A 26,904-nucleotide genomic window follows, 5' to 3' on the forward strand; every position below is an offset into this window, starting at 1 on the left:
GGATATTTCACAGATATTTGCAGTTATTCTTATGAAATTTGTTTTCTGACCTGTGTGGAATTCATACAATGGCAACTAAGTTGAATGACATTTCAATTTACAAGGGAGCTTTTATATGTATGATTTCATTTAAATTAATCCTCATGATGATTCTATGGGTACAAAAACCCCAAAGTTCAGCAACAAAGAGCAAATGTCCTATTCAAGTGGAGAAGCTAGGGAGGATTCACCGAGACCAAACTCCTTTTTTCTTTTCATTATACCATGCCACCTCTCAAGAGAGTTATATTCATTGGTTTTAAGTGTACTTCACCTGCCTTGTGAGCCATACTTAATAAAACTTCTCAAATCCTCTTTATAAAAGATATACAAGATTACAGTCCTCCCTCATTATCTGCCAGGAGATTAGTTCCATGAGTCTCTGTGGATGCTTAAGTCCCAGAGTCGGCTCTCTCATATCCACTGGTACGGCATTAGTAGATTCAACCAACCACGGATAGAATTTTTGATCTGCAGTTGGTTGGATCTATGGACTGGAAAACCGTGGAGGGTCCATTGTATATTTACTGAAAAAAACTCATACATAAGTGGACCCAGGCAGTTCAAACTCATGTTGTTCAAGGGTCAACTGTATTTATAAATAAATCAATAGTTAGATCTATAACTACTTATTCCATTAATAATATTATTAACCATATTGACTTTGGTATTATTATTATGACTACTACCAGGCACTGTGATAAGTGCTTAGGTTCTAGTTCATTTAGCCTTCATGTGATTCTTGGGCTGTAGGTATGGGAGATATTAAAAATATCTAACTAGTATGTAGTGGCCACCAACCAACCTGACTAAGGGGAAAGAATCCATGCTGTAGGGCTGCAGCAGGTCCTGGAGGCCCCTCCCAGGCCAGCCTTTATTTGTTGCACTGTGGAGAGGACTATAGGGTCTGCAGGAGAAGGGGTGAGTGTGGTGGCAGTTACTCAGGGGCTTGGAGATTTACCAGCTGAAGTTTAAGCAGGTTTACAAGCTGCACAAGGTCTCAGTTTTAGTATATGATGAAGTAGAGATTCAAATCCAGGCCACTTTTTCAGCAATTCCACCTCTCCCTAGATCATACTCTTCCTATTAAGATTTAATATTTGCAAAATTTAAATTGGTTCCAGAAAATAAAGATCTAGAAAATTTACCAATTCTGAAGATAGTCAAAGGAATATCCTAGAAAGTAAAAAATGCTTTTTAAAAATGTAATGACTGGGGCCTCCCTGGTGGCGCAGTGGTTAAGAGTCCGCCTGCCGATGCAGGGGATACGGGTTCGTGCCCCGGTCTGGGAGGATCCCATATGCCGCGGAGCGGCTGGGCCCGTGAGCCATGGCCGCTGGGCCTGCGCATCCGGAGCCTGTGCTCCGCAACGGGAGAGGCCACAACAGTGAGAGGCCCACATACCGCAAAAAGAAAAAAAAAAAAAAATAAATAAAATAAAATAAAATATAATGACTGAGTGACAGTGGCACTGTTGGAACAATTTATGTCCTTCTGAGAAGTCTATGTTAAAGGGAACAGTCTGATATTTATTGCCTAAGTTTTGTCATGTTCTATATAAAAACAATCTTTCAAATCCCAATATAATCTTGTCTCATAATCACTGCAGTTTAAATGTCTCTGTTCTGAAAAGGTGCCAAGAAAACAGATCAGATACAATAAAGGGGCCTTAAGAAAACATTCTTATTTCCTGACTGCTTCATATTTTTACAAATCTTTTAATTTTTATTAGCTATTCCCCTTGAGTTGTGATTCCTGCTTCTAGGGAGCTATAACATCCTCCTCTTCTTACTGCGTCTCATATTGTGAGTGGAAGATCAGATAAAATAGGTTGAGGGTATGCCTGAAAGTAAAACTGATTGCAGTAAAGGTGGTCCTGGGAGTATTTCCATTTGGCTGGTTGAGTGGGGCTTGAGAAGGTTAGTTGGAGCCAGCTTACCTCACAGGACAAGCCAGAATAGCCCAGGGGACAATCACATCTTTCTATCAAGTGAGCTGGAGGAGTCATTGCTGTGATGCGTCCTTGTTCAGCTACCTCCATTGAGATTTCAGAAATCCTGGAACAGCGAGCAAATACTTAGATGGGGGTACCAGTAAATTGAGCTTACCTAGCAAACACTCAATCCTGAAAGAAGGGTCTTCTCAAAGTTTTGTCAACAACCACAAACTTGTTCTATTGTTTTGAAGCTGCTAAATTTCAGGGGCTCCGTGTGCCACATCTTATTCCAGCAACTTTGCTTCCTCAAAGGGTGAGATTACACATTAGCAAAATTTTCACATAAATCATAAAGCATTTAGGAAATCAGATGTCTGATGTCCTATTGAGAAGTTATTATAAAGAGTTTTCCTTCCACCTTTAAAAATGTGAGTGGCTTCAGGTAGACATGGCCAATTAGTTAGACATTTTCATTCTTTCAAATAGACAACCCAAGGTCATTCCCTGTTGGAAAATCTCTAGTCGTTACTAGTGAAATTGCTTTTAATTGGCAACTGGTCCCAATTTCTTGCTCTTTAATCTCTGAATGTCCTTTCAAGAACTTTAGAAAACCATCTAGGAAATGACTGAGCATAAGCTAGTAATATTGATAACTTTCTGAGGATAAAGAACCTCTCATATTAGTCTTTTGTTAACTTTATTGAATAAATCCTTCAAGTAACTTAACCCACCCTTCCTATTGGTGGAAAGGTCCTCATAATTGAAAACAATTATTCACAATAAAAATGTTGATACCCTTTGTAATAATTTGAAATTATACATTAAAAAATATACACAGTCCATAAACTCAGACTGTTTCATGACTAACTGGTAACATGAAATGTTCCGCAAATAAACTTTTAAACCAGACAATGAATAGTTTTGCTTCAATAAAATGCACCTCTAATAGCTTAAGGAGCTTGAATCATAAACTTTATAACAAGCATAGGTAGGTTTTATTGACACTGGATTATGAATGCACATTCTGACTTGGCTCCCATTGTAATCTACAATCTGAAGACCAGCCAGCCTTTATGAAACACATGTTCAGTTAAAATTCAGATTTCATGCTCCCTTCATGATAGGATGCACAGCAGTTGTGATCTGTAAATAAACCGCTCCCCTCCTACAAGAAAGACTCTGGGTTCTCTGAGGGAGTAGGAAGGTAACTCGGTGTTTGTTGCAAAGTCATCTCTGCTAGTATCTCATGGTATTTTATAACCTGAGGAGTTTCTAGCATCACCTTCCCTTCTCTGGCACATGCATGCACTCAACAGACCAGTGAGTATTTAAAAACCAAGTGAAACCTGAATGGTGTTAGCAACAGACATTTCTGCAACATATCATTATTTTTCCTCAGGGAATCAGAGAGGAACTGTTTTGCTTGAATCAGGGATTTGGCCAAACTCAGGCATCTATTTAAATGAATACTGAAAAACAAAGTCGTTAAGTTCTTCAAATAAATGTAAGAGAGGACAAAAGCAAAGAAAAAAGAAAATTTCAGCATTGCAATATGTACAAAGTCAGAACCTCAAACCACATGTATAACAAACTCTCTGCTTCTGAGACTATTTAAATTTGTAACTGAATAAAGATGCAGCGTTATGTGCTAACCACTTTGAGAGGAAGACTCAAACATATCTCTGACCTTGTCAAAATTCCACTGTCTTACAAAATCAAGTGCTGATCCACTGCTTTATTTGTTTTTATCGTTACTAGATGTTCACTCTAGTTTTTTTGAGCCTAGAAAAAATGAAGCATTTACTTACTCTAGTGTTTAAAAAAAGGAACTCCTAAGCCAAAGGATATTATTTAGTGAGGTATATGAAATAAAGTGATAAGAGAAAGAGACTTATGGGGAAAAAAAATAACCTTACAGCAAAGAAAGGTGGAATTGGTGTGAGAGAGGCAAAGAAAGCATGATGAAAAATGTATGACAACACTGTTTCTACCAGATCCACTAACAAAATGTTCTGCGTACTACCAAACTTTTTTACTGAAGCACAGAACAATTTCAAAATAACATATTTTCACACTCACAAAGACACCTGCTGTCTTCTAGGACATGCAAACCTGCTTTGGCTTCTGTCACCTAATTTACATTTGAAATTCTAAAATAATTAACAATATAACTGACAAGATATTTTGGTATATGTTTTTTAAAAATTATTTCATATAAAAGAATCTCCTGTTTGGGATTGACATGTACACACTGCTATATTTAAAATAGATAATCAACAAGGACCTACTATAAAAAACAAAACAAAGAATCTCCTGTTAGAAATGAGAAATATGAAAAAAAATCAAAACAATATAGACTTAAAAGTAAATTTTGGTCCTTGATTTGGTCCTTACTTTTGGTACAATCAGAAGAGCAATATGGATCTTCTGCAACAAAGAAAGCATTTTCTGCTACATGTTTAACAGTGTAAACATTTGAAACATGCTTTTTTTTAAGGTATTTTATTTTATTTTCTTTATTTTTTAATTTTTAATTTTATTTTTTTAAGCATCTTTATTGGAGTATAATTGCTTTACAATGGTGCTTTTCTGCTTTTCTGCTTTATAACAAAGTGAATCAGCTATACATATACATATATCCCCATTCTCCTCCCTCTTGTATCTCCCTCCCACCTTCCCTATCCCACCCCTCTAGATGGTCACAAAGCACCAAGTTGATCTCCCTGTGCTATGCAGCTGCTTCCCACTAGCTATCTATTTTACATAATAGTATATATAAGTCCATGGCAGTATATGTAAGTCCATGCTGGGATGAAGTGAAACATGGTATTTTTATATTCATTGGTTTGTCAATGAGAGGGTTCATAATTTTGTTTTCTTTTGTTGTCCTGCACTGATCTACTATTTTGTTATATAAGATTATTTCTAAACATCTATTGATTTCATTTTCTTATAGACACAACAGAGAAGCTAATATGCCGGAGAAGTTGAGACTATGTGTATGAACTCAACTCAACTTTCTGCCTCCATGGCATACATTTAGCTACATCTGTGCAGTTCCTCATTTTATCTCATTAGATAAGTTTTCCCTTATACTTGAGGCACATAACCTCAAGTATACTCATGTATACTCATGACTTTGAAGAATCCTGGCTTCTCCATTATTTATTTTCTCTTTATTCTATCATTTTTAAATTTATATCTTGCTACTAATTCCTCCCCTTCCCCAGCCCCATGGTATATAAACATGCTTACTTCTCTCTCCGATTAAACAATCCTCCCTTGACCTTTGACACGGCCTCATTCCTCCCTTTTATGGTTTTGTTCATGGAGAACAATAGTCTACATTCATAATATTAGGTTCATTGCACTCCATTCATTCCTCAAAACCTTGAGACTATTTCTGCCCCAGGACTTCACTAAAACTGGTATGAATGTCACCAGTGTGATCCTAAGTGTCAGTTTCAAAGAGCCTCCTTTTAATTGTCCTCTTTGGGTCATACGACCATACCTACTGCCTTATAGTATTCTCATCCATTGGCTTTCATGACATTCATTCTTGTTCTTCTTCCGTGTACTTTCCTATTCAATGTGATTCCCAGTCTTTTCACATCATAAGGCACAGGGAAAATGGCAATATAGTATGGCACACTGGGGTGAACAGATGAGAATGCATATGGTTGGGAGAGACAGGACCAACTTGGCCCTGCCTGGTTCCCCTGACGGTTGAAGGAGGATACCTTCTCAGCAATCTTACAACCTACTTATAGCACAGCAGTGAATTCTCTCTACCCTGCAGGACATCTTCTCCTGAATTTCTACCTGACATCTAAAATTCACCATGTCAAAGATCAATTCAATATTTTTTCCCCTTAATCTTGCTTCTGATTCTGTTTCCCCTTTGGGGGGAATGGCAGTAATTTCCACCAGATGACCTGGAGGCCATCCTTGACTAGTCTTCTATCATCACACTCCCAAACCAAACTTTTAAATCTTTGTTGTCTGATGTCTTACTGATCTCTCTTATAGACTCTAGAATAAGAAATTAACTTGGATATTCATTATAATTTACCTGCTTTGTCTCATGATATTTCCATAAGTAGCCTTGATAAGAATATAATGGATATCATATAGCACATCCAAGAAGTCTTCACGGGTCACAGTTCTACTGATTCGAGGATCATCACCATAATATTTCCATTTTTTCTGTTAACAAGAAAAGAAACTACTTTGCCCAAACTGAGTGCAAATCCATTGGCATCCTGGCACCCAACAACTAACCACCTTACCTCTGTCATTTCAATTTCATGTCTTGTCAACTGGCCAATTAGAGGAGCAGCCATATGCCTGACGATAATTCTCACATGACTAGGAGTCCCACCTCGAATGATAACTTGTGGGTTATATGTAGAGAAACCTGTCTCTTCCCGAGCCTCAAAATAGATTGTGTACTTGAGTTTGCCACCATAGGCCATCAACTGATAAAACAGAATGAGGAATGATGAGTTAGAAAAATCTTCAAATAGCATTATTCTAAAAACATATTTTATTTTGTTCTCATGTGACTTCAAAGTTCTCGTCCTTACCTTCTTTCCTTCAAATTGTTCTGGAAGTTTCCAATAAAAAGGTTCCAAATGGAGATCTTGTCTCACCAGATCCATGTGTGCAACAATCTCTGGATGTTGAAAAATGATGCCTCTGGTAGTTGTGTGCTGCAGCGCCTCATCCACCAGGGGCAGAATGGTCTGCTCAGGCTTCAGAGTCACCTGCATGGGATCAAAACACAGCAGGGGGGTGAGTTTAAGTCTTTGGAGGCCTGCTTTAAACTTAACCTCCAAAATTTACAAGCAGCTCATGCAACTCAATATCAGAAAAACAAACAACCCAATCCAAAAATGGGCAGAAGACCTAAATAGACATTTCTCCAAAGAAGACACACAGCTTGCCAACAAACACATGAAAGAATGCTCAACATCATTAATCATTAGAGAAGTGCAAATCAAAACTACAATGAGATATTACCTCACACCAGTCAGAATGGCCATCATCAAAAAATCTACAAACAGTAAATGCTGGAGAGGGTGTGGAGAAAAGGGAACCCTCTTGCACTGTTGGTGGGAATGTAAATTGATACAGCCACTATGGAGAACAGTATGGAGGTTCCTTAAAAAACTAAAAATAGAACTACCATGTGACCCAGCAATCCCACTACTGGGCATATACCCTGAGAAAACCATAATTCAAAGAGAGTCATGTGGCACAATATTCATTGCGGCTCTATTTACAATAGCCAGGACATGGAAGCAACCTAAGTGTCCATCGACAGATGAATGGATAAAGAAGATGTGACACGTATATACAATGGAATATTACTCAGCCATAAAAAGAAATGATATTGAGTTATTTGTAGTGATGTGGATGGATCTAGAGTCTGTCACACAGAGTGAAGTAAGTCAGAAGGAGAAAAACAAATACCATATGCTAACACATATATATGGAATCTAAAAAAAAAAAAAGTGGTTCTGAAGAACCTAGGGGCAGGACAGGAATAAAGACGCAGATGTAGAGAATGGACTTGAGGACACGGGAAAGCTGGGACGAAGTGAGAGCATGGCATGGACTTATATATACTACCAAATGTAAAACAGACAGTGGGAAGCAGCCGCATAGTACAGGGAGATCAGCTCGGTGCTCTGTGACCACCTAGAGGGGTGGGATAGGGAGGGTAGGAGGGAGATACAAGAGGGAGGAGGTAGGGGGATATATGTATATGTATAGCTGATTCACTTTGTTATAAAGCAGAAACTAACACACCATTGTAAAGCAATTATACTCTAATAAAGATGTTAAAAAAAAAAAGAGTGATAGACTGCATGTCTATCTGCAGCCCCATCCCCTTCTGATGAACTGTTCTCATGAGAAATAGAACTCATGCACAATGAACAGGTAGGAGAGGGGATAAACCCTTCTGACTTGTTTGCATAGTGAAATCCACAACATCTGTGAAAACTGGTCTTTTACACTAACAATAAGTAGAGTTTAAAAGTAGGAAGAGTTAAAGGAAAATTAAGGCAAAAATGAACTTTTTTCCACCTTAAAGAGCGATGATTCTCTAAGCTTGGTTGGACTAAATGTGCAAGTTCTGGTTTTCATTACTGCATGAACACACATCTATCTTCCCACTCTGGTGCCCTTGCTCTTCAGAAGGCAGCTTCTTCCCATCCCCAAACATAACATTTCCCTTATAATGTTTTCCTTTTTCACTTGGCATCTATTTCCTTATCTGCAATAAATGAACTCTTTTAAAGGCAGGATAAAAACGATATTTACTCCAACTGTCTAATGGCACATGGCCCCTCTACCAGTTCTAAACATGCGCAGGGGAAAAGGTTACTTAAATGTTTTGCCATTTCCTCCTACCTGTCAGTGCCTGGCTAAAAGACGCCAGCAGGAACTAACATTATACCATTACATGGCTCAGCAGTTCCTTACTCACCCACGTATGGATCAGTCCTTTTGCTTCAGAGCACTGATTAGTGGCGCCGAAGCAATAGCAGCTGCTGCAGCCAAGTGGGTTCTTGGCCTCAAGTCCAAATTTTCCAAGCTGGCACCTGTCACAGCGGATGCCTTCCACATTCACCTGAAGAAAGATGAGAGATCCCCAGAGTCCATACGGTGACATGGTGAGAGAAATAAACTCAAGAATGAATAACAGGAGCACATTTTAAAGACAATGAAACAAAAAATAAAAGAATGCTGAATATCAGACTCACATCTCAAATAGCATATGTAGTTAATCTCTTTGTTAGCATGGCATGGGTCTAAAAAATGCTTTATTTATAAATACATGCATTACTAAGGATATTGTATGTTGTTTTTTAAATTTAGGCAGCACATTTCCCATTATTCCACTGTGAGGAATATGAAAGATTCATGAGAATTTTGAAAGCAAAATAAAGCTGTAAAAAACAGGCAGGATGTTAAAATATAGATTTAAATAATTATTATTGAATTACACTGTATATATGCACATATAGCATGTATTAAGTATAATCATAATTATAATATGTAATAATGCAGCATCATACTTTGTGCTTTGTCTAGGACTTTTAACGACAGAACCTTCCATTTTCCTAAATTCTCAAGACTCTTTACAACCACTCCCTAGATTTCATCTTTCTGTTTCCTCTGACTCTCTTTGCATATACGCCAAGACACATATTAATCAAACTGTCAAAAATTAAACACAAAGAAATCATATTAAAAGCAGCAAGGGAAAAACAACAAATAACACACAAGGGAATCCCCATCAAGTTAACAGCTGATCTCTCAGCAGAAACTCTACAAGCCAGAAGGGAGTGGCAGAACATAATTAAAGTGATGAAGGAGAAAAACCTGCAACCAAGATTACTCTACCCAGCAAGGATCTCATTCAGATTTGAAAAGATACTTCTGATACAGTCTTTACTGCATTTATCCTGGGACTGATTTTCCAGAAATATCTAAGGGAGAAAAAAATCCTTCTTACCCTTTTTTAAAAATTTTTATTTTATTTTTATTTATTTTTGGCTGCGTTGGGTCTTTGTTGCTGCACGCAGGCTTTCTCTAGTTGCAGCGAGCAGGGGCTACCCTTCGTTGCGGTGCACGGGCTTCTCATTGTGGTGGCTTCTCTTGTTGCAGAGCGTGGGCTCTAGGCTCGTGGGCTTCAGTAGTTGTGGCTCGTAGGCTCTAGAGCGCAGGCTCATTAGTTGTGGCTCGCGGGCTCTAGAGCACAGGCTCAGTAGTTGTGGTGCACGGGCTTAGTTGCTCCACGGCATGTAGGATCTTTCCGGACCAGTGCTCGAACGCATGTCCCCTGTGTTGGCAGGCGGATTTTTAACCACTGCACCACCAGGGAAGCCCTTCTTACCCTTTTTAATTGGCTGTTTTCCTACATCATTTAACAATATTAATGAGGACTGAAATTTGCATATAGTCACTGTTTGTAATGTCAGTGCTTATACGTGATGAAATTTTACTGAACTTCCACAGCAGTATATCTATTTTTCAGTGTATAGTGATTGCGGATTAATTTGAGGAGAAATTTTTTTTTAAATAAACCTTATCATTTAGCTATGATTTTCTCTGATGATGCTTAAGAGAACTTTTTCTCTCCCACATTATTCTTGTTGAAGCAAAGTGAATATGTAAAGACAAACTGAACTTTACTGTCGAAAATATATCATTTATACGTGCTAGAAAAATACGTTGGGTTTTGGTTGAAAATCAGTTCTTAAAAATCAATGCTTATCTGTATGCTAGAAAAAACTGTCTGGCAATGAATTTTCATTTTTCTGTCTGTCTGGCCTAATGATGCAGAAATAAATAACTGAATGAAGTTAAAGCTGAGCAATGGAAATAGAATTGAGTAAGGTTTTTCCTTACTGAATTTCGGCAGCACATACCTTACAAGTACACTGCCCAGTCTTATCGGTACAGGAGCATTTTTTAGTCTCTAAATCACAGGTTGAGTCATCAGTCCCTGGCAGGAAGCAGTCACAGGGATTGCAGTGAGGGTAGTTCCAGTGGCCTCGATTGCACTCTGTACATTTTGCACCAGAGAATTTGGGACGACAGTTGCATTGCCCCGTGTTTATATTGCATTGGAAATCCAAGGATCCCACCGAGCTGCAGTTACAAGGCTATGGAGGAGATAAAAACAGCAATGATTAACATCATTTCATGGGCAATATCTTTAAATTTTAATTCTAATGTTTCTATGCTTCAATTAAGCACATATTAATCATATGTCTGTTATATGCTTTGTACTGTTCTAGTTTAGTCGCTTGGGAAACATCAGTGAACATAATGTTAAAATTGCTTCATGCATTTACTAAAATATATGAGTGTCCAGAAACCATAAAGCTATTGAATAAGAAAGAAACTGTGTTTTCTCTGTCTTTGTGGTGAGCAGGAGTTAGGTATAGGTTTTCTTCAAATACTTCTTACTTCAGAGATTGAACTTTAGACAAAGCCATTTTACCTTATCATTTCATTTTTATAGCATTTATTGTATAGAGACATACCTTACAATCTAATGTAGGGAGAGAAGTAAATACATAAATATAACACAGTGGAATAAGCATGATATAATGGGGAAAACGCAAAATGCTATGAGAACGTATAAAAAGCACCAAACCAGATGTGGGGAAGCCAGGGAGAATTTAGAGGAGAAGTGATATCTAGGATGCTGTGTTTTAGAGTTAGGTTTGCAGAAAAGCCCAATCTGAGGTGCTTTGCTGGTAACCTTTTTTCTTCTTCCTAGATATGCATAGGATTTTCTCTTTATATATGTAATTTGAAATTTTGCTAGAATTTTTTTAATGCTCATTCCAAACCTTTTATTTTAAACACTAAAAAAAAAGGTAAAAGTTTAAGCAATTAAAAAGTGATGAGACCATTAAAAAATTCCTATTGCTAGGGTGATGAGAGGCCCTTGGAAAATTTTAACCTATACAAACAAATAAGACTGGGTTAAACACATTCCCGAGTATTGAAGCTATTAAGATTATTAGACTGTGAAATATGCTGCCAAGGAAGTGCCAGATCCATCACCTCTTGAGACACTTAAAACTCAACTAACAAAACAGTACAAAATGTATTTCCGGGAAAAGGAAACTAGCACAGAAGGGGATCAAGCTACTAATTCAAGATATCTTTTTGTTTTCCTTCTGATATTCATGTTTGAGCAGCTACTTTTTTTTTTTTTTAAAAGGGAGGAGATATGGGGTTATATGTATACATATAGCTGATTCACTTTTTTATAAAGCAGAAACTAATACACCATTGTAAAGCAATTATATTCCAAAAAGATGTTAAAACTATTAAAAACATAAAAAAATTGAAAAATAAAATAAAATGATGCCAAGTTTTGTGAGAATTTTTAAAAGCTTGAGTCTTTTTAAAAATTAATTTACTGGAACATGGTGAGTTCTTTCAGTTTGAGAATAAAATTGTTCTTTAATTCAGTGCTATTTCTTCAAATTTGTTTTTGATTTTTACTTCTGTTTTAATTTATCAATATTCTTCTTCAGGATCATTTATAATTCTTAAAGTACATCATTTTTGTCTGTCTGCCAAATCAATAATATACTACTGTTTTCTGTAGTCGTTTCCCTATTTGCCTCTCAAATTTGTTCTCCATTTTGTCCTTTCCATTCTACACCATGAAAATTCTGTTGTATGTATATACCACCAATAGTTATTTTAATTACACTGCTGCATTTTTAGCTTCTTTTCAATAATTTCTTTATCTCATCTCATCAACAATCTTCAATTGCTGCTCATCCACATTTCTCTTTGTCTCCTATTGCTTAAGGCTCTCTGTTTCTGATTTACAGCTCATAGTTCCTTGCATTTTAATTAAAATTCAAGTGGATTTCTAAATGTTATTTAAGGTCTTGGAATACATCATTTTCACAGATCAGCTGTGCCAGTGATTACTCTGCTGTCTCTGAGCTCTAAACTCACTCCTCCTTGCCCTGCTTTGTGATACTGCAGTTAGACCCTGTGGACACTTCTCCCTGGCCAGGTAGCAGAACATTAGGCTTATTCATTAGAAGGCCATAGTGATGGAAAGACATTTCTGTTCTGGGTTCTGGTTCTTCATTACTATTGCCATCATTATTATTTAATTATTTAGCATGGGAGCCCAGAGGCCCAGAAAGAATTCCAGCTATGCCATCAGGCCACTCTCTCCCCTAGGCTGCTTAGGTCTGCACACAAGCTTTGACCACAACAGGCTGCTTCTAAGTAGCTCCAGCATACCCATATCCTCCAGCAATGATGGGTAGCATCTATAGACAAACACTTGCCCACAAACTCTGGTGAGTTTTGTGTATTATTATTATTGTTTGTGTTTTACCACCAGCAGGCTATGCATTCCTGTGGTAGCCACATTCTTTTCAACTATGTCTGAACCTAAGCCTTGTTGGGAGTGGAGGGCAGTGGGGTGCCTTCCCCTAGCCCTTGGTTCCTTCACTGTCCACCACCCCTCACCCTGGAAGTAGTAGCTACTCTTTTGTACCTACTACTTCAGGACATTTTATATCCCTCTTTTATCCTTTTACCGGTTAACAATTCTTTATATTCTACTTTCCCTGTTTAAACAACTAGTGTGGTTTCTGTCTCCCAAGTGAGTACACCTGTCTCTGTGTCTGAGTTTGCCACCATACAGGCTTTGTACTTAGTCTATGACCTCTTTTTTTGGTGATTTTCTATTAATTATCCTTCTCAGATCTACAGCTCTGTGGCATACTCATATGCAAAACAACTTGCCAAATTTCCAGATCCAAGTCTGGCTGGATCTCACTTTGCATTTCTCACACTGTCATTGCTCAGCTTAATTCTTATACCCACTACTACTAGGGCTATTCCTGCTTCTGCTCCTGCCAGCAGTTTACTTATGGGACAACACTTTCCAGGATCTGATGTACAATCACCAGCTTTCCATCTATTATCTCTTCCCTGTTGAAATGTTTGGTGAAATATTTCCCAAGATTCTGATATTAAAATATCACCTGGCCTTATTTTTGGTGTCTTTCTGGTTCAGTATTTTTCTGTCTTCATTGCTATCCAGTAAAATGGCCTGCAGTAGGGGATGCTCCTAAAAGGTATTTTAAACTCAAAGATCTAAAACGTGATTATTTATTATACTACAAACATGGCCATAGTTTCCAAAGCATAGAACAAACAATTGCCATCCCCCCAAGTAACTCATCCTTATAGAACATCAGATGTAGAATGAGAATTCAAAATAAGGATGACTGACTTATTCCTTTAAATAATTTTTCCTTGACTCATTTAAACAAAACTGACCATAATCAGAAAGAGAAAATTATATGTTATGGAAACTATAATCATGTAATAACTTTAAAAATTGTTTTATGAGATAGAGATATTTAACTAAAATAGATGTCTTAGACTTTATTAACTAAAATAACTGTCTTTAGACTTTAACTAAAATATGAAATGTCTGCTACAAATTTATTATTATAAAACAAAAGCATTAATTCTTAAAGACTAGTCAACAGTACAGATAGACATTGGGACCTTTCCAAATCAGGGAGTTTATTCAGGAAGTTATAGTAGAGAATAAAAGAGACCATTAACCATATGTTTAGAGAGTACTATAGCCAACATGAAATGTAAATCATAATTAGATGTAATGTTTGCTTAGCAATAGAGGATTTATGCACTATTCCCCTGCTAGTGAAAGATGGCAGGCTTTGTATTCTAGTTCAATAAAAGCTCAGATGATGTGTGTGCTCATACCTCAGCACAGAGAAATTATCCATGACACAAAGAAACGAAAGCTATAAATCTCAAATCACTGTTCATTTAGATTATAATCATCCAAGATTTTTAAATAGTAGGATTCATGCTTATAAATATTTGTGAGGGATGTATGAATTTTTTGTAATTATTCACAATGATGAAGTGCCTAGCTATTCAGAAATTTAGATTTTTAACAGTGGTTCAAAGTAATCAAAATATTTCGATCTACTTCAGTCAACATAATGTTTATTCAATGATCAGTAAATATAATGGTATCAAACATACAAATGCTTAAAAAACAAACTTGGTCTACATTCTATCCTGATTTACATCCTGAACATTAAGAATCAGCTTCAATTTCAGGAGTTTCATTAGAGTTTGGCCATATCATAGGATTTTGTAGATAACATGGAACCCTCTTAAGTTTATGTACAACTTATTCATGAGTCAAGCGATGGGGCAGATGCTTGGATTTGAGGTTGAAAATGCAAAATGTCAGTCATAGAAACTTAAAACATTGTTCATACTCATCAAAAATCTTTGGCACTCTTGAGAAATTTTTGTTTTGTTTCCAAAAAATGTATCTCTATGGACCTTCAAACTTAATAGTGTTATTGACAATAGAAAAATGAGCGTCCTGTCCAGTTTTTAATTTAATCACATGTCTAATTGAAGTCATGTGTCTGCGCTTCCTTGAACAGTCACCAATACTCTTGTTTTCCTCTAGATCAGTGTATTCTAGATGAATGTATTCAGATATTTTATCAAATATGTAATAATGGTTACAGAATACATGTGTGCTAACTCAGTAGAAAATAATAGTTTACATCTCTATAGAGTACTACCATGGAGTCAAACAGGCCACACTTATTCATTATGTTCCAGTATTTCTCAGTCCAATGTGATCAACTGGAATGACTCTCACTAACATCAAAAATGCCCTTATTTATTGCTCTTAAATTTAATGGACACAGTTCAGCCCTAATCTTACTTGAACTTTGTGTTGCACTAGGCACTAAAGAATATTCCTTCTTTTTAAACAGTCTCTTAGTTTTTAGAGCACTTGCATGGTTTATCTCCTCTCTTTTAATCCGTTAAACTACAAAACTAAAAACAAAACACATACACAAATAAAAACCAAGAAATAACTTTTCAAACATTGGATAACAGGAAGTGAAGGACTGTGATTTTTGAGAGAAGGAAAACAAATGAGTTAGAACATAAAGGCAGTCTAATCTGCAACCCAAAGAGGGGAAAACCAAATAAAGCCCAAAACTATAGCTGAATTGAGAAACAGCATAGAGTTTGGAGAAGCTGAGGCAATTAGAATTTATGGAAGACAAGTAGAATATGTGTCCAAAAAGAAGGAAGTTAGAGAGAAAATTCCAGAGATATGCAGAAGGGTTCCCTTGAGTCATTGGCTAAGTACTGATCTGTGCATGCATGGAATGAAATTCTACGTGGTTGGAGAAAAAAATAATTGGAAAGCCTGAGGCTGAAAAATTCCTAGGGTGCACAGAAAGCTTGGAATAATTCATATTCCCAATAGCCAGAGTGAACAGATAGTAATGCACTGGGTAGTGTTCTCAATGTATTTAGCCCCTTAGTAGTAGGGTTAAGTGATTCTTAGATTAAAGGCTGCTCTGGACCTTCCTCAGTAAAATTTAAAAGCAAGCATCAAAAGGATTCAAGTGATCAGTGAGTAACTAACCTGATAGCCAGGATAAGTTCAACTCTCTTTAAAGGAATACAACAAATCTAATGTGCAACAATGAAAAAATGTACAACATCTGGCATCCAAATAAAAATCACCAGTCATGCAAAGAAGCAAGAAAGTATAGTTCATAATCAGGAAAAAAAATCAACCAGTAAGCATGATCTTAAAATAAAACAAATGATAGAATTAGCAGAAAACTACCTTACAAAAACCAATATTTATAAATATTATAAATAAATATTCTCAAGGATAAATGAAAAATGTGAATATAAGGAGGAGAGAAATGAAAGATATAAATAGATCCACAAGGAAATTTAAAGATGAAAGATACATATTTGAAATGAAAAAAGACTAGCAACTGGATTAACAACAGATTAGTTACTACAGAAGAAAAAAAATCAGTGAATCTGAACACCTAACAATAGATACTAACAAAAATGAAGAATATAAAAAAAAGAAGAATGAAAGAATAAACAGAATTTCAGTGAGCTGTGGGAAAATATCAAGTGGTCCAACACATACATAATGAGTTCCAGAAGGAGACAATGGGGATGAAAAACAAACAAACAAAAATTTAAAGATATAATGGCTGGAAAATTTCCAACTTTGATGAAGTCTTCAATACCACAGATCCAAGTCCAACTAACCCCCTGAGAAATGAATATAAGGTGACTACAAAAAGACAACATAATCAAATTGCTGAAAACAGGATTTAGGATTATATACTCTGAAACAATAACTTTGAAAAATGAAGGAAAAATAGAGACTTCTTGGTAACAAAAATTGAAAGAATCATTGTCAGCAGACCTGAAATACTAGAAATAATAATAATAATAATTAATAATAATAATAATAGAAATTTGGATGTACCCAAAGTAATAAAGAGCACTGAAATTGATATTTATATAGAAAAACAGAAAATAAGTTTTTTCTCCTTTTGAAAAAATAATTGATTATTTAAATCAAAATCATGAGATTATATTGTGGGATATATAATATACAGAAGTAAAATATATGACAAAAATAGCATAAAGATAAGAAAGAAAATTAGAGGTTTACTCTTGCAAGTTTCTTATGTTAAATGTAAAGTGGTAAAACATTATTTTAAGGTACATTATGAAAAGTTAAAGATGTATATCCCTAGACAAAGACAAAAATATAAAATAAATAAGTAGAGCTAAGAAGTCAAAGTGAATATAAAATGTAATTATAAAAAATTACTCAGTCCAAAGTGAGGTAGAAAAAGAAGAAAAATGAAGGTAAGAGCAGATAGGGCAAATATAAAGCAAATAACAAAATGTAGACTTAACCCATTCAGACTGATAATTACATTAAGTGGAAATGATTTAAATACTTGAATTAAGAGACTGAAGCATTAAGATAAGATAAACAACAGATTTAGATATATGCTACCTAAAAGAAACACATTAAACTATTTTTAAAAAGAGATGGAATAAATGATAATGTTTAAAAATGTATACGACCACAAAAACACCAATCAGAAGAAAGACAGAATAGCTATATGAATATCAGAAAAAAGTACACTTCAGAACAAGGAACATTATCATGGATAAACAGGGATGCTTCATAATGATAAAGGCATCAACTTTTCAAAAAGATAGATTCATCTTAAATGAGCATACACCTAATATCACTGCTACAAAATACATGAATCAAAACCCGAGAGAACTGAAAGAAGAAATAGATCACACGTATAGCTCAACACCCTCAGTTATTGAGAAAATATGCAGACATAAAAGTCATTAAAGATAATTGACTTTTATAGAAGATTTTATCCAACGATGCCAGAACATAACACACCTTGTTTTCAAGGACACATGTTAATCAAAATGGATACAAAAAAGAAACCTCTATATATCCAAAAGGACTAAAAAATACAAATTATGTTTTCAGACCAATACAGAACTAGATGACAATAACAGAAAGAGATATTGAAAACTCCCAAATATTTGCAAATTAAAGAACATACTTTTAAATAATCATTGGATTAAAAATAAAACAAGAATATGTATGTATATATATATATATATATATATATATTTTTTTTTTTTTTTTTTTTTTTTTTTTTTTTGTGGTATGCGGGCCTCTCATTGTTGTGGCCTCTCCCGTTGCAGAGCACAGGCTCAGCGGCCATGGCTCATAGGCCCAGCCGCTCCACAGCATATGGGATCCTCCCGGACCGGGGCACGAATCCGTGTCCCCTGCATCGACAGGAGGACTCTCAACCACTGTGCCACCAGGGAAGCCCAGTAAGAATATTTTAAACAATGAAAATTGAGACACAGCATATCATAATGTATGGGATACAATTAAAGTAGTGCCTGGAAGGAAATTTATAATATGAAGTGCTTATATTAGTAAAAAAGAAAGATCTCAAATCAATAATCTAAGTTTTCACCTTAAGAAACATGAAACACAAGGGCAAATTAACTTCAAAGTAAGAAAAAAAAGGGATGTTAAAATAAACCTTTGAAAATATTCCTCCATTCACTTCATTTAATATGTTATCAAATTTATTGTTTTAAGTTGTTCAGATTATTCCCATATTATTCTTTTAATGTCTATAGGATCTATAGTTATGTCCCCTTCTTTATTCATGATTTTATTTGTTTCTTCTCTCTTTTTTTCTTGATCAATCTTCTTAGAGTATTGTCAACTTTATTAATCTTTCCAAAGAATCAGTTTTGGGCTTCACTGACTTTTTTCTAGAGTATTTTTGTTTTCTATTTCATTGATTATGTAAACTCTTCAGAAATTATGTAATGGGAATACTTCCCAATCTATTTCATGAGGCTAGCAGTACCCCAATACCAAAACTGGAAAACAACACTACAAAAAATATAAACCAATATTCCTTATGAATGTAGATCCAAAAACCATTTACAAAATGCTAGCAAACATAATCTAAAATAATTCTAAAAGAATAATCCCCCATGATCAAGCAGGGTTTATCTGAGGATTACAAAGTTGGATCAACATTTGAAAATCAATCAATATGATTCACCATATTAACAGCTTAAAAAGAAAAATCATATGATCATCTCAATAGCTGCAGAAATTTATTTGACAAAATTGAACACACATTACTGATAAAAGTTCTTAGCAACCTAGGAACATGAGAGACATCCTAAAACTGATAAAGAGCATCTATAAGTAAAATATAGCTAACATCATTCTTAATTATGTTTTAATTATAAAAGACTGAATGCTTTCTACTTAACATAAGGAATGAGGCAAAGATGTTTGCTCCAACTTCTTCTAGTCAACAATTTACTGCAGTAGGTCAAGAAAATGAAATAAAACTTATATGGATTGGAGAGGAAGAAGTAAAACTCAATTTGCAGATGACACTATTGTCTAGATAAAAAATCCTAATGAATCTACCAAAAAGCAAATAAAACTAATAAGCTTAGGAAGATTGCAGTATAGAAGGTCAATGTATAAAAATAATTGTATTTTTCTATTCTAGTAACAAACAATTAGAAACTGAAATGGAACAAATAATAGCATTTGCATCAAAAGTATGAAATACAACAGTAAATTTAATAATGCATGTGCAAGTCTTGCACACCAAAACCTATAAAACGTTGTTGAGGAAAATGATAAATACTTAACTAAATGGAAAGTTATGCCATGTTCATACACTGGAAGATCTGATGTTCTTAAAATGTCAATTTTTCCCAAATTGACCTGTAGATTTAACATAATCCCAATGAAATCTTAGCAGGCTTTTTAGAAAGAAATTGGCAAGCTGAGTTGTCAATTTATATGGAAATGCAAAGGATTCAATGTAACCAAATGGTATGGGAAATGATGAACAAGGGTGGAGATCTTATACCACCTAATTTCATTCCTTGCTAGAAAGCTACAGTAATCAAGACAGTGTACTGTCAGCATAAGGATAGACATAAATCAATTAAACAGAATAGAGTCCAGAAGTGTGTGAACGCATATATAGTCAGTTTATTTTGACAAAGGAATCAAAGTAATTCAATGGGGAAAATAAGATAGCCTTTTCAACAACTGGTGTTGGAAAAATTGGACATCCAGAAAAATAGTGAATTTTGGCCTTTACTTCACACCGTATATAAAAATTAATATTGAAAATTGAAAATGGATCCAAATTTAAGACATAAAACTGCAAAACTTCTTGAAGAAAACACAGGAGAGATACTTTAGACCTTTAAGAAATATAAATTTACTTCCTAGATGGACCATAAAAAGCACGAACCATGAAAGAAAAATTAATTTTTATAAAAATTAAAGATACTTAGAGGAATTGAAAAGCAAGTCATATACTAGGAGAAAACAGTTGCAGAACTAGATGTATTAAAGGGCTAGTATCCTGAATATATAAAGACCTCTTTCAACTTATTACTAAGTAAACAAACAACCCCAAATAAAAATAGGCAAAAGATTTAAATAGGCACCCAGAAGATATATAACTGACAAAAACCCAAAATTATTCCTAATATCATTGAAAAAAAAAGAAATGCAAATATATGAATACACACCCAATTGAATGCTTAAAATAAAAAAAAAAAAAAGACTTATCTTGAGTACGGGCAGGGATGTGGAGTGTTCTTGTGAAGAGGAATGAAATTGTGTCTACACACTTGCTTTTGCCATTTATACACTAATGGTCACAGCAAAATTATTCATAATAGGACCAAACTGGAAATGACCCAAGTCATAGCATAACAGACAATGAAAAATTATTAAACAATTAAAAAGAACTACTGATAAAATATAACAGATGGATGAATTACAAAAGCATTATACTAAGTAGAGGAAGCCAAACTAAAAATAATCCCCCAAAACAAACAAAAAAACCCTCCAAACAGCAACATGGAATATGACTCTATTTATGTGTTTGTAGAAATGGCAAAACTATAGTGATAGAATGAAAAGAGTAGTTTCCTGGTGCTGATTGGGGGCGGGGGGGGAGGGGAAGTAGACTGCAATGGAGCACAAGGGTTGGTTATACAACTGTAATCATTGATCAAAACTCATCACTTTAAATAGGTGAATTGTATTTTATTTAATTAAAGTCTCACAAAAAGCTGACAAAAAACCCCGAACTCAGCACCTTTCCTTTTTGAACTTTCATCTCCTCCTATAATCCCTCTAGCAGTAAATGATACGATCACCTGTTGCAAAGAAAGACCTGGCAGGCATCCCTACGCCTTCTCTTTCTCACCCCCCAAATACATGAGTTCAGCAGGCCATAACAGTCTAGGAATTCTATAACTTATCTTGCCGCCTAAATGCTTGTGGATAATTGACTGGGGCCAAACCTCTGTCAATTCTCACCAACATTTCTGCAAAGGCCTTACAAGCAGCCTTCTACCCTGAAGCTGTATAGATTTCTCTAAATGTGAGTCTGGTCACACCACTTTCTATGGTCCACTCATGGAAAAAAAAAATGGGTAGTTTTGTAAGCTAAAAGTTGTTTATATGACTCTTCAGAACCCTCTCACTTATTTCCTGAAAACTGACATCTAGGTATAAGTTGGGGGAAATTCTTATGGATTTTTGGCAAATTCTTTTAATTCGTTCTTAATTTCCTTGTACTTTGCAGATATATTCATTGTGCGTAGGTATCAAGTTATAGATGTTTCTGGTTTTATTTTAGAATTTTTGGTTCTTTTTCCTCCTTTTTTTTTTGTAAGTATCATGGATGAAGCTGCATAAATGTATATTTACTTTATCATCTTTCCCACAAGTAAAATGTAAGATACTGATCAATACCTGCAAATATGCTATAGTGATAGTTCTGTATTGTTTTGTAATATAATGTTGACTTTTGAAATGCCAGACTACTGAGGTCTACCAAAATAGAAATCCTTAAAAGACATTATGAGATGAAATAAATCAATTCACTCACCTTACAACCAGTGGTAATGCTGTGGCCCCAGGTATTAGGTACACATTTAGAACATTTCTCTCCAATGGTATTGGGTGGGCAAATGCATCGACCAGTTTTTGGGTCACAATTATTACCCAGATGGGAACAGTCACAAGCTTCACAGGTGAAAGGATAAAAAAGAAAAAAAATAATTTGATATAAAGTGTTTGTGGTTTTTTTTTTTGCGATTTGTGTTGTCTTATTTGGTTAAAGATCCTCGAAAATAACTCACCTCATTCATCTTTTATATTATAGTACAGTGTATTTCAGAGGCGTTGTTCAATAAATATATACTGAATTCCATTTAATAATTTTAAATGGTAAAACATTTTTGCTTTTCGATTAAGGATAAAAAGAACCGATGTATCAGATTCCCTGTTAACTGTATTCCCTTATATCTAGATACTATCAAGGTTACAATTCTGTTTCTATATTTAAGTTCATAACTAATGTTTCTGTGCTATATAGATTAATATTTCCTTCCTGTTGATGACTCAGATTTGCAATAAAAACAATAAGCTTAATAAGCTTCCTAAATTCAGTATATTGTACATTTAATTAAAATAACATCAGGATATTTCAGCTTTGCAAATATTTTTAAATAGTTGAACTACAGAAATACATTTACATATAAAAATATTTTTTGAGTTTCATTTACCACCTGCATTACTCCTTTTCAATGGATTTTTCATTTTCCTAGCTGTGACACGATATATGAAGAGTGCAAACATCCCTATCCATTGCACTTTCTCAAAGAATGCAAAAATAAGATCTGACAGAAAAAAAAAAGATTTGAGAAGATCTTCAAAGCCATTCAAGACAAGGAGTGCATGTCACTTATTAGCTATAGTTGACTCAGTTGCTGAGTATACTTTAGTGCAGCATTTCAGATCAAAAAAGTGAAAGAGAAAAATACCATCAAATACTCAGATTCAAATAGAAGACTAATGTTATGAGAAATCTTTAATTAGTTATATGATGATTAAATCTTTTTAAAAATACATTTAATTTATTTGATTAAGTTCGCTTTTCAAGGGATCACAATTATCATTGCTCACAGCATTCTATCCCACTGTGAAAAATGTTTAGCACGATGCTTGACATAAATGTTAGCTGTTGTTTTTATTATTGTTGTTGTTGCTAATTTTAAGCCAAAGGATTTACTTTATATATACCCTTTATTAAGAAGAAAAATATTTCACATTATGTTTAAACTTATGTGCTAAAGAATGTCTTGGGACAGTTACAATCTACTCGCAAGTAGAAATTCTCTAAGTAGTTCTTCAATGGAAGCACAACACTGAATAGGAAGACTTGAGTAATTAGCTAGTTTTCCCTACCAAAACAGAATGTTTATTACAGTTGATAATACTAATAAACAAAAATGATAATGATGATGATGATGATGATCACTTACATAGGCACTTTTAGTGCCAGGCATTACTCTGAATCTTTTATAGCCATTAACTCAACTAGTTCTTTCAAAACCCCAGTGAGGTAGATACTATTATTTTCCTGACTTAATAGATGAATTTTGCAGAGGGACAGTGAGGCCAGGTCACTCAGTCAAGGTCATATAACTAGTTGCTGGTGGAGTCACTAAACAAATCCAAGCTCTTTGGTGAGAGTCATGCTCTCAACCATAATGCTACCCTGCCTGTCCTGTGCTATATTTTTTTCTGTTCTGCTTCTCCGGGTTCGAATGCTACTAAGTTTGCATTTCTAAAATGTTATCACTGTCTCATAATTTAAAATAATTTTTTTGGTATTTATAATTTCTGGTAGTGGATATATTTGAATGTGTAGTACTTGTTCATCAATTCAGATTCAGTGAAAATGCTAGTGACAGTTGTGTTTATAAAGAGCAGAGTATATTTTAAAATGCAGCTCTATAAATTTTTTAGTATATACAGATATGGCTTAGAGTTCATACATAGATTCTTAGAGGATCTGTAATTATAATATTCAGAATAACTTATAATGGCTGAATTTATGATAAAACCTGTATACATCAGAAGTGGTTGAGAATATCTGAAAGTTATTGGCTTTTAAAAGAATTTTAAATATTATTCCTGCCACTTCTCACATAAATTTGCTACAGTAGTCAATAACAGTATCTTAAAATCTTGCCATGTATTTATCATGATGCTGTGAGTGTAAGAGTACCATCAATGTTGCATCAGTGAGTTTAGTAAACAAGGGTAATATTCAACCTAGTGATTGTTGGAAGAGGGGTCAATTCCAACTTAGTGGCATAAAATTAAGGCAAATGTTCAGTCTTTACTTTCATCTGTAGTGTGCTACTTCCTATTTTCTTCATTCAGTATTTGTAGGAAGGCTGTGGCCAGACATAGGAGAACACTGCTTGAGGGAGCCATGGTTAGAAAACCTGGCTTGCAATTTCTCAGGAACTGATAAATATCTAGAGCCAATCTATTTCTCTCTCAGACATCACAGTTTTCAAGGCACCAGGAAGTAGATGAAAACATTTTTTTTTTGTACCAGAGAAAGATATTAACTTCCCTGATCCTTGTACCAATTTTGCAATAGGAAGAGAAAAAGTTGAACTGTATTAGCCTGCGAGTAATGTTTAAACTAAGGTATCATTGGCACCAGAAAAATTGAACATCTGATTTTCAAGCTGCAGTAGCCTTTGAGTGACTGGCTGAATAGAGGTCACAGAAGGGGAGGGAGACAGCAGAATTGGGACCTGCTGATGGATTTTTATTGCAAGCACAGTTATTTATAGGGCAGTGTTTCAAACTGCAATGTATTTCATCTAATTTATTTAAGATATATATATATATATATATGTTAGGTTAAATATTATTTGCATTATATATCAATACTTGCTTGTTGTCAAAGTGTATTTCCCTTAACTTTTAGGAATCTTGTAGAACCAACTGTTACAGATGCTTAAACACCAAAAGCAGATAATGAATGCATGGAGCTTAGTCTCATTTACAGACCTGTGCATCCTCCTTCTTGAAAGTTGAAATAGCCGTGGGCACAGCGATCACATTTCTTTCCTGTTACTCCAGGCTGGCACCAACATTGACCATTCTCTTCACAGTCAAATGATTTAGACCCAAAGGAATTGCAGTTGCAGGGAATACATCCCCTTGCTGATTGGAGGCCAAAGGTTTCAGGCTGGCATAGAAGAGGAAAGAGAAAAATTACATTTAAATCAATTAATTCACAATGGCACAAGATGCACGGTAAGATTGGGTGGGAAAAGAGGAGCCTGGGGTTATCCAGGTTCTTCAGTGATGTTATGACAACTGGGCTGTCATTTAATCTAATGGACCTTTTCTACAATGTCCAAGAGAAAAGTTCAATTACTATGAAATTCTATCGAGATTATTGGAAGAATTAGGGCACTATTATTGTCTGTTATATTTTCACCAGGGTTTCCCTACACCTCTCAAGATTCTAATGGAAATGTGGAAATAAGCAAGGGTGGCATTTCTATTTAATTAAAAATTTTTCTTGTTTCATTCCTAATAATCTGAATTGATTATTTTCAGATCTTATTAAGTCCTTTTACTTGGTAAAAATGTTTTCAATATTATTGGTCAGCAGCCTAAAGTTAAAATAAATCTTTTTTTCTCTCTTATATTTGATGTAATTTTTGTCGTATATCCATAAATACTTCTAATCATCACTATAGGGCTCACATTATAAATATAACTCTTAGGTTATGTCTATACTGACAAAATAAGTGGTTTGACTGCTATCTAGTTTGTTGGGTTTCATTCTAACAATCAAAACTGATTTGTGAGATCACATATCAAAGTACCAGATTAGGTAGAAAAAGGGAAACTTTCATCCTCTGATGAGTGATTCATATGCATATCTCTTATATATTTATAACAGATAACCTTTCATGGTCAAGCATTACTAGCTTTGGCTGACTTTCTGGAAATACATGTTATCATACCTAGAGTGACTATGTTAGAAAATGCTGATGGATTAAAAATCACTCCTACCAGAAAAATGAAAAGCATATATCCTACTTAAAGTATGTCAGGGCTTTCCTTTAAATAGAAGTTTGTCACATTATTATGATATTTTTATCTGGAAAATTAGTCTCAGTAATTACTTCTTTGTAAAACTAATTCCTATTTTGGAAAATTAGAGTTAATAATTACTTCTTGGAAAAAATAAATCTTGCTCTTTAATGTGAGCCACCCAAAGAGAAATGAAGAAGACTTATTATGTATTTTTGCCATTATTATTAACAATATTAAAAATAAGTCCTAGAAAACAAAATCACACTGAAAATTAGTCTCTTAAAATGACCGTTGCTAAGAATAGTTTTGTTTTTTAAATCTAAAACGGGTTATCTTTGATAATCATTTTAATCTTTATAATTCCTGCTGACTTTATTTTTATTTCTAGTTCTATTTCAGCTTTCACTATATAATTAAAGAAGGAAGTATGCATCACTACTAACAAATGACCTAACACTTGATTTTGAAGTTAAATTCAGTTATAAGAAAAAATGAAAACATATACTATTTTTATTCATAAAAAGCAATTCAATGTATCCTTCTAATATGTAATCAGAAATTAAGAAAATGGTTAAAGCACAAGCATGTCCATTACAATATTATTTATCATAGTGAGTAACTGTAGAGGCACTTAAATGTTCAACATTAGAGAAAAAGTTGAATAAATTAAATTGTGATACATTCATGTCATGAAATATATCCAATCATTAAAATCCTGTTTTGAAGCAGTTTTAATGGTATGAATATATGTAGAATGTAGCATTAAGTAAAATTTTAAAAAGCAGAATACAAAATTATATACACACTATAATTCTAATTACATATCCATAAAGATACACATACCATTCAGACACACACTAATAGAAACATATATACATAGAAATAAAAGACTAGAACATTACATATTAAAATTTTTAAAAAGTTGTACTTTGCATTTGTCCTTATTTCCTAAATT

The 26,904-nt window shown here is 34.5% G+C and overlaps 1 protein-coding gene across 1 annotated transcript in view; it reads right to left on the reverse strand.

Moving 5' to 3' along the window:
* Positions 1-26,904, reverse strand: part of LAMA2 (laminin subunit alpha 2) — a 614,367-nt gene that overhangs the window by 185,031 nt on the left and 402,432 nt on the right. The window contains exons 21-28 of the mRNA XM_060114490.1: positions 24,906-25,086; positions 21,916-22,052; positions 10,420-10,656; positions 8,472-8,615; positions 6,562-6,741; positions 6,265-6,453; positions 6,048-6,181; positions 1,979-2,096 (exon numbers count right to left, since the gene is read on the reverse strand). Of these exons, the coding sequence (XP_059970473.1) occupies positions 1,979-2,096; positions 6,048-6,181; positions 6,265-6,453; positions 6,562-6,741; positions 8,472-8,615; positions 10,420-10,656; positions 21,916-22,052; positions 24,906-25,086 (1,320 nt within the window). The remainder of the gene's footprint in view (positions 1-1,978; positions 2,097-6,047; positions 6,182-6,264; positions 6,454-6,561; positions 6,742-8,471; positions 8,616-10,419; positions 10,657-21,915; positions 22,053-24,905; positions 25,087-26,904) is intronic.

Source organism: Mesoplodon densirostris, chromosome 12 (genome assembly GCF_025265405.1).
Source record: "Mesoplodon densirostris isolate mMesDen1 chromosome 12, mMesDen1 primary haplotype, whole genome shotgun sequence".
In the NCBI taxonomy this organism is placed as follows: domain Eukaryota; kingdom Metazoa; phylum Chordata; class Mammalia; order Artiodactyla; family Ziphiidae; genus Mesoplodon; species Mesoplodon densirostris.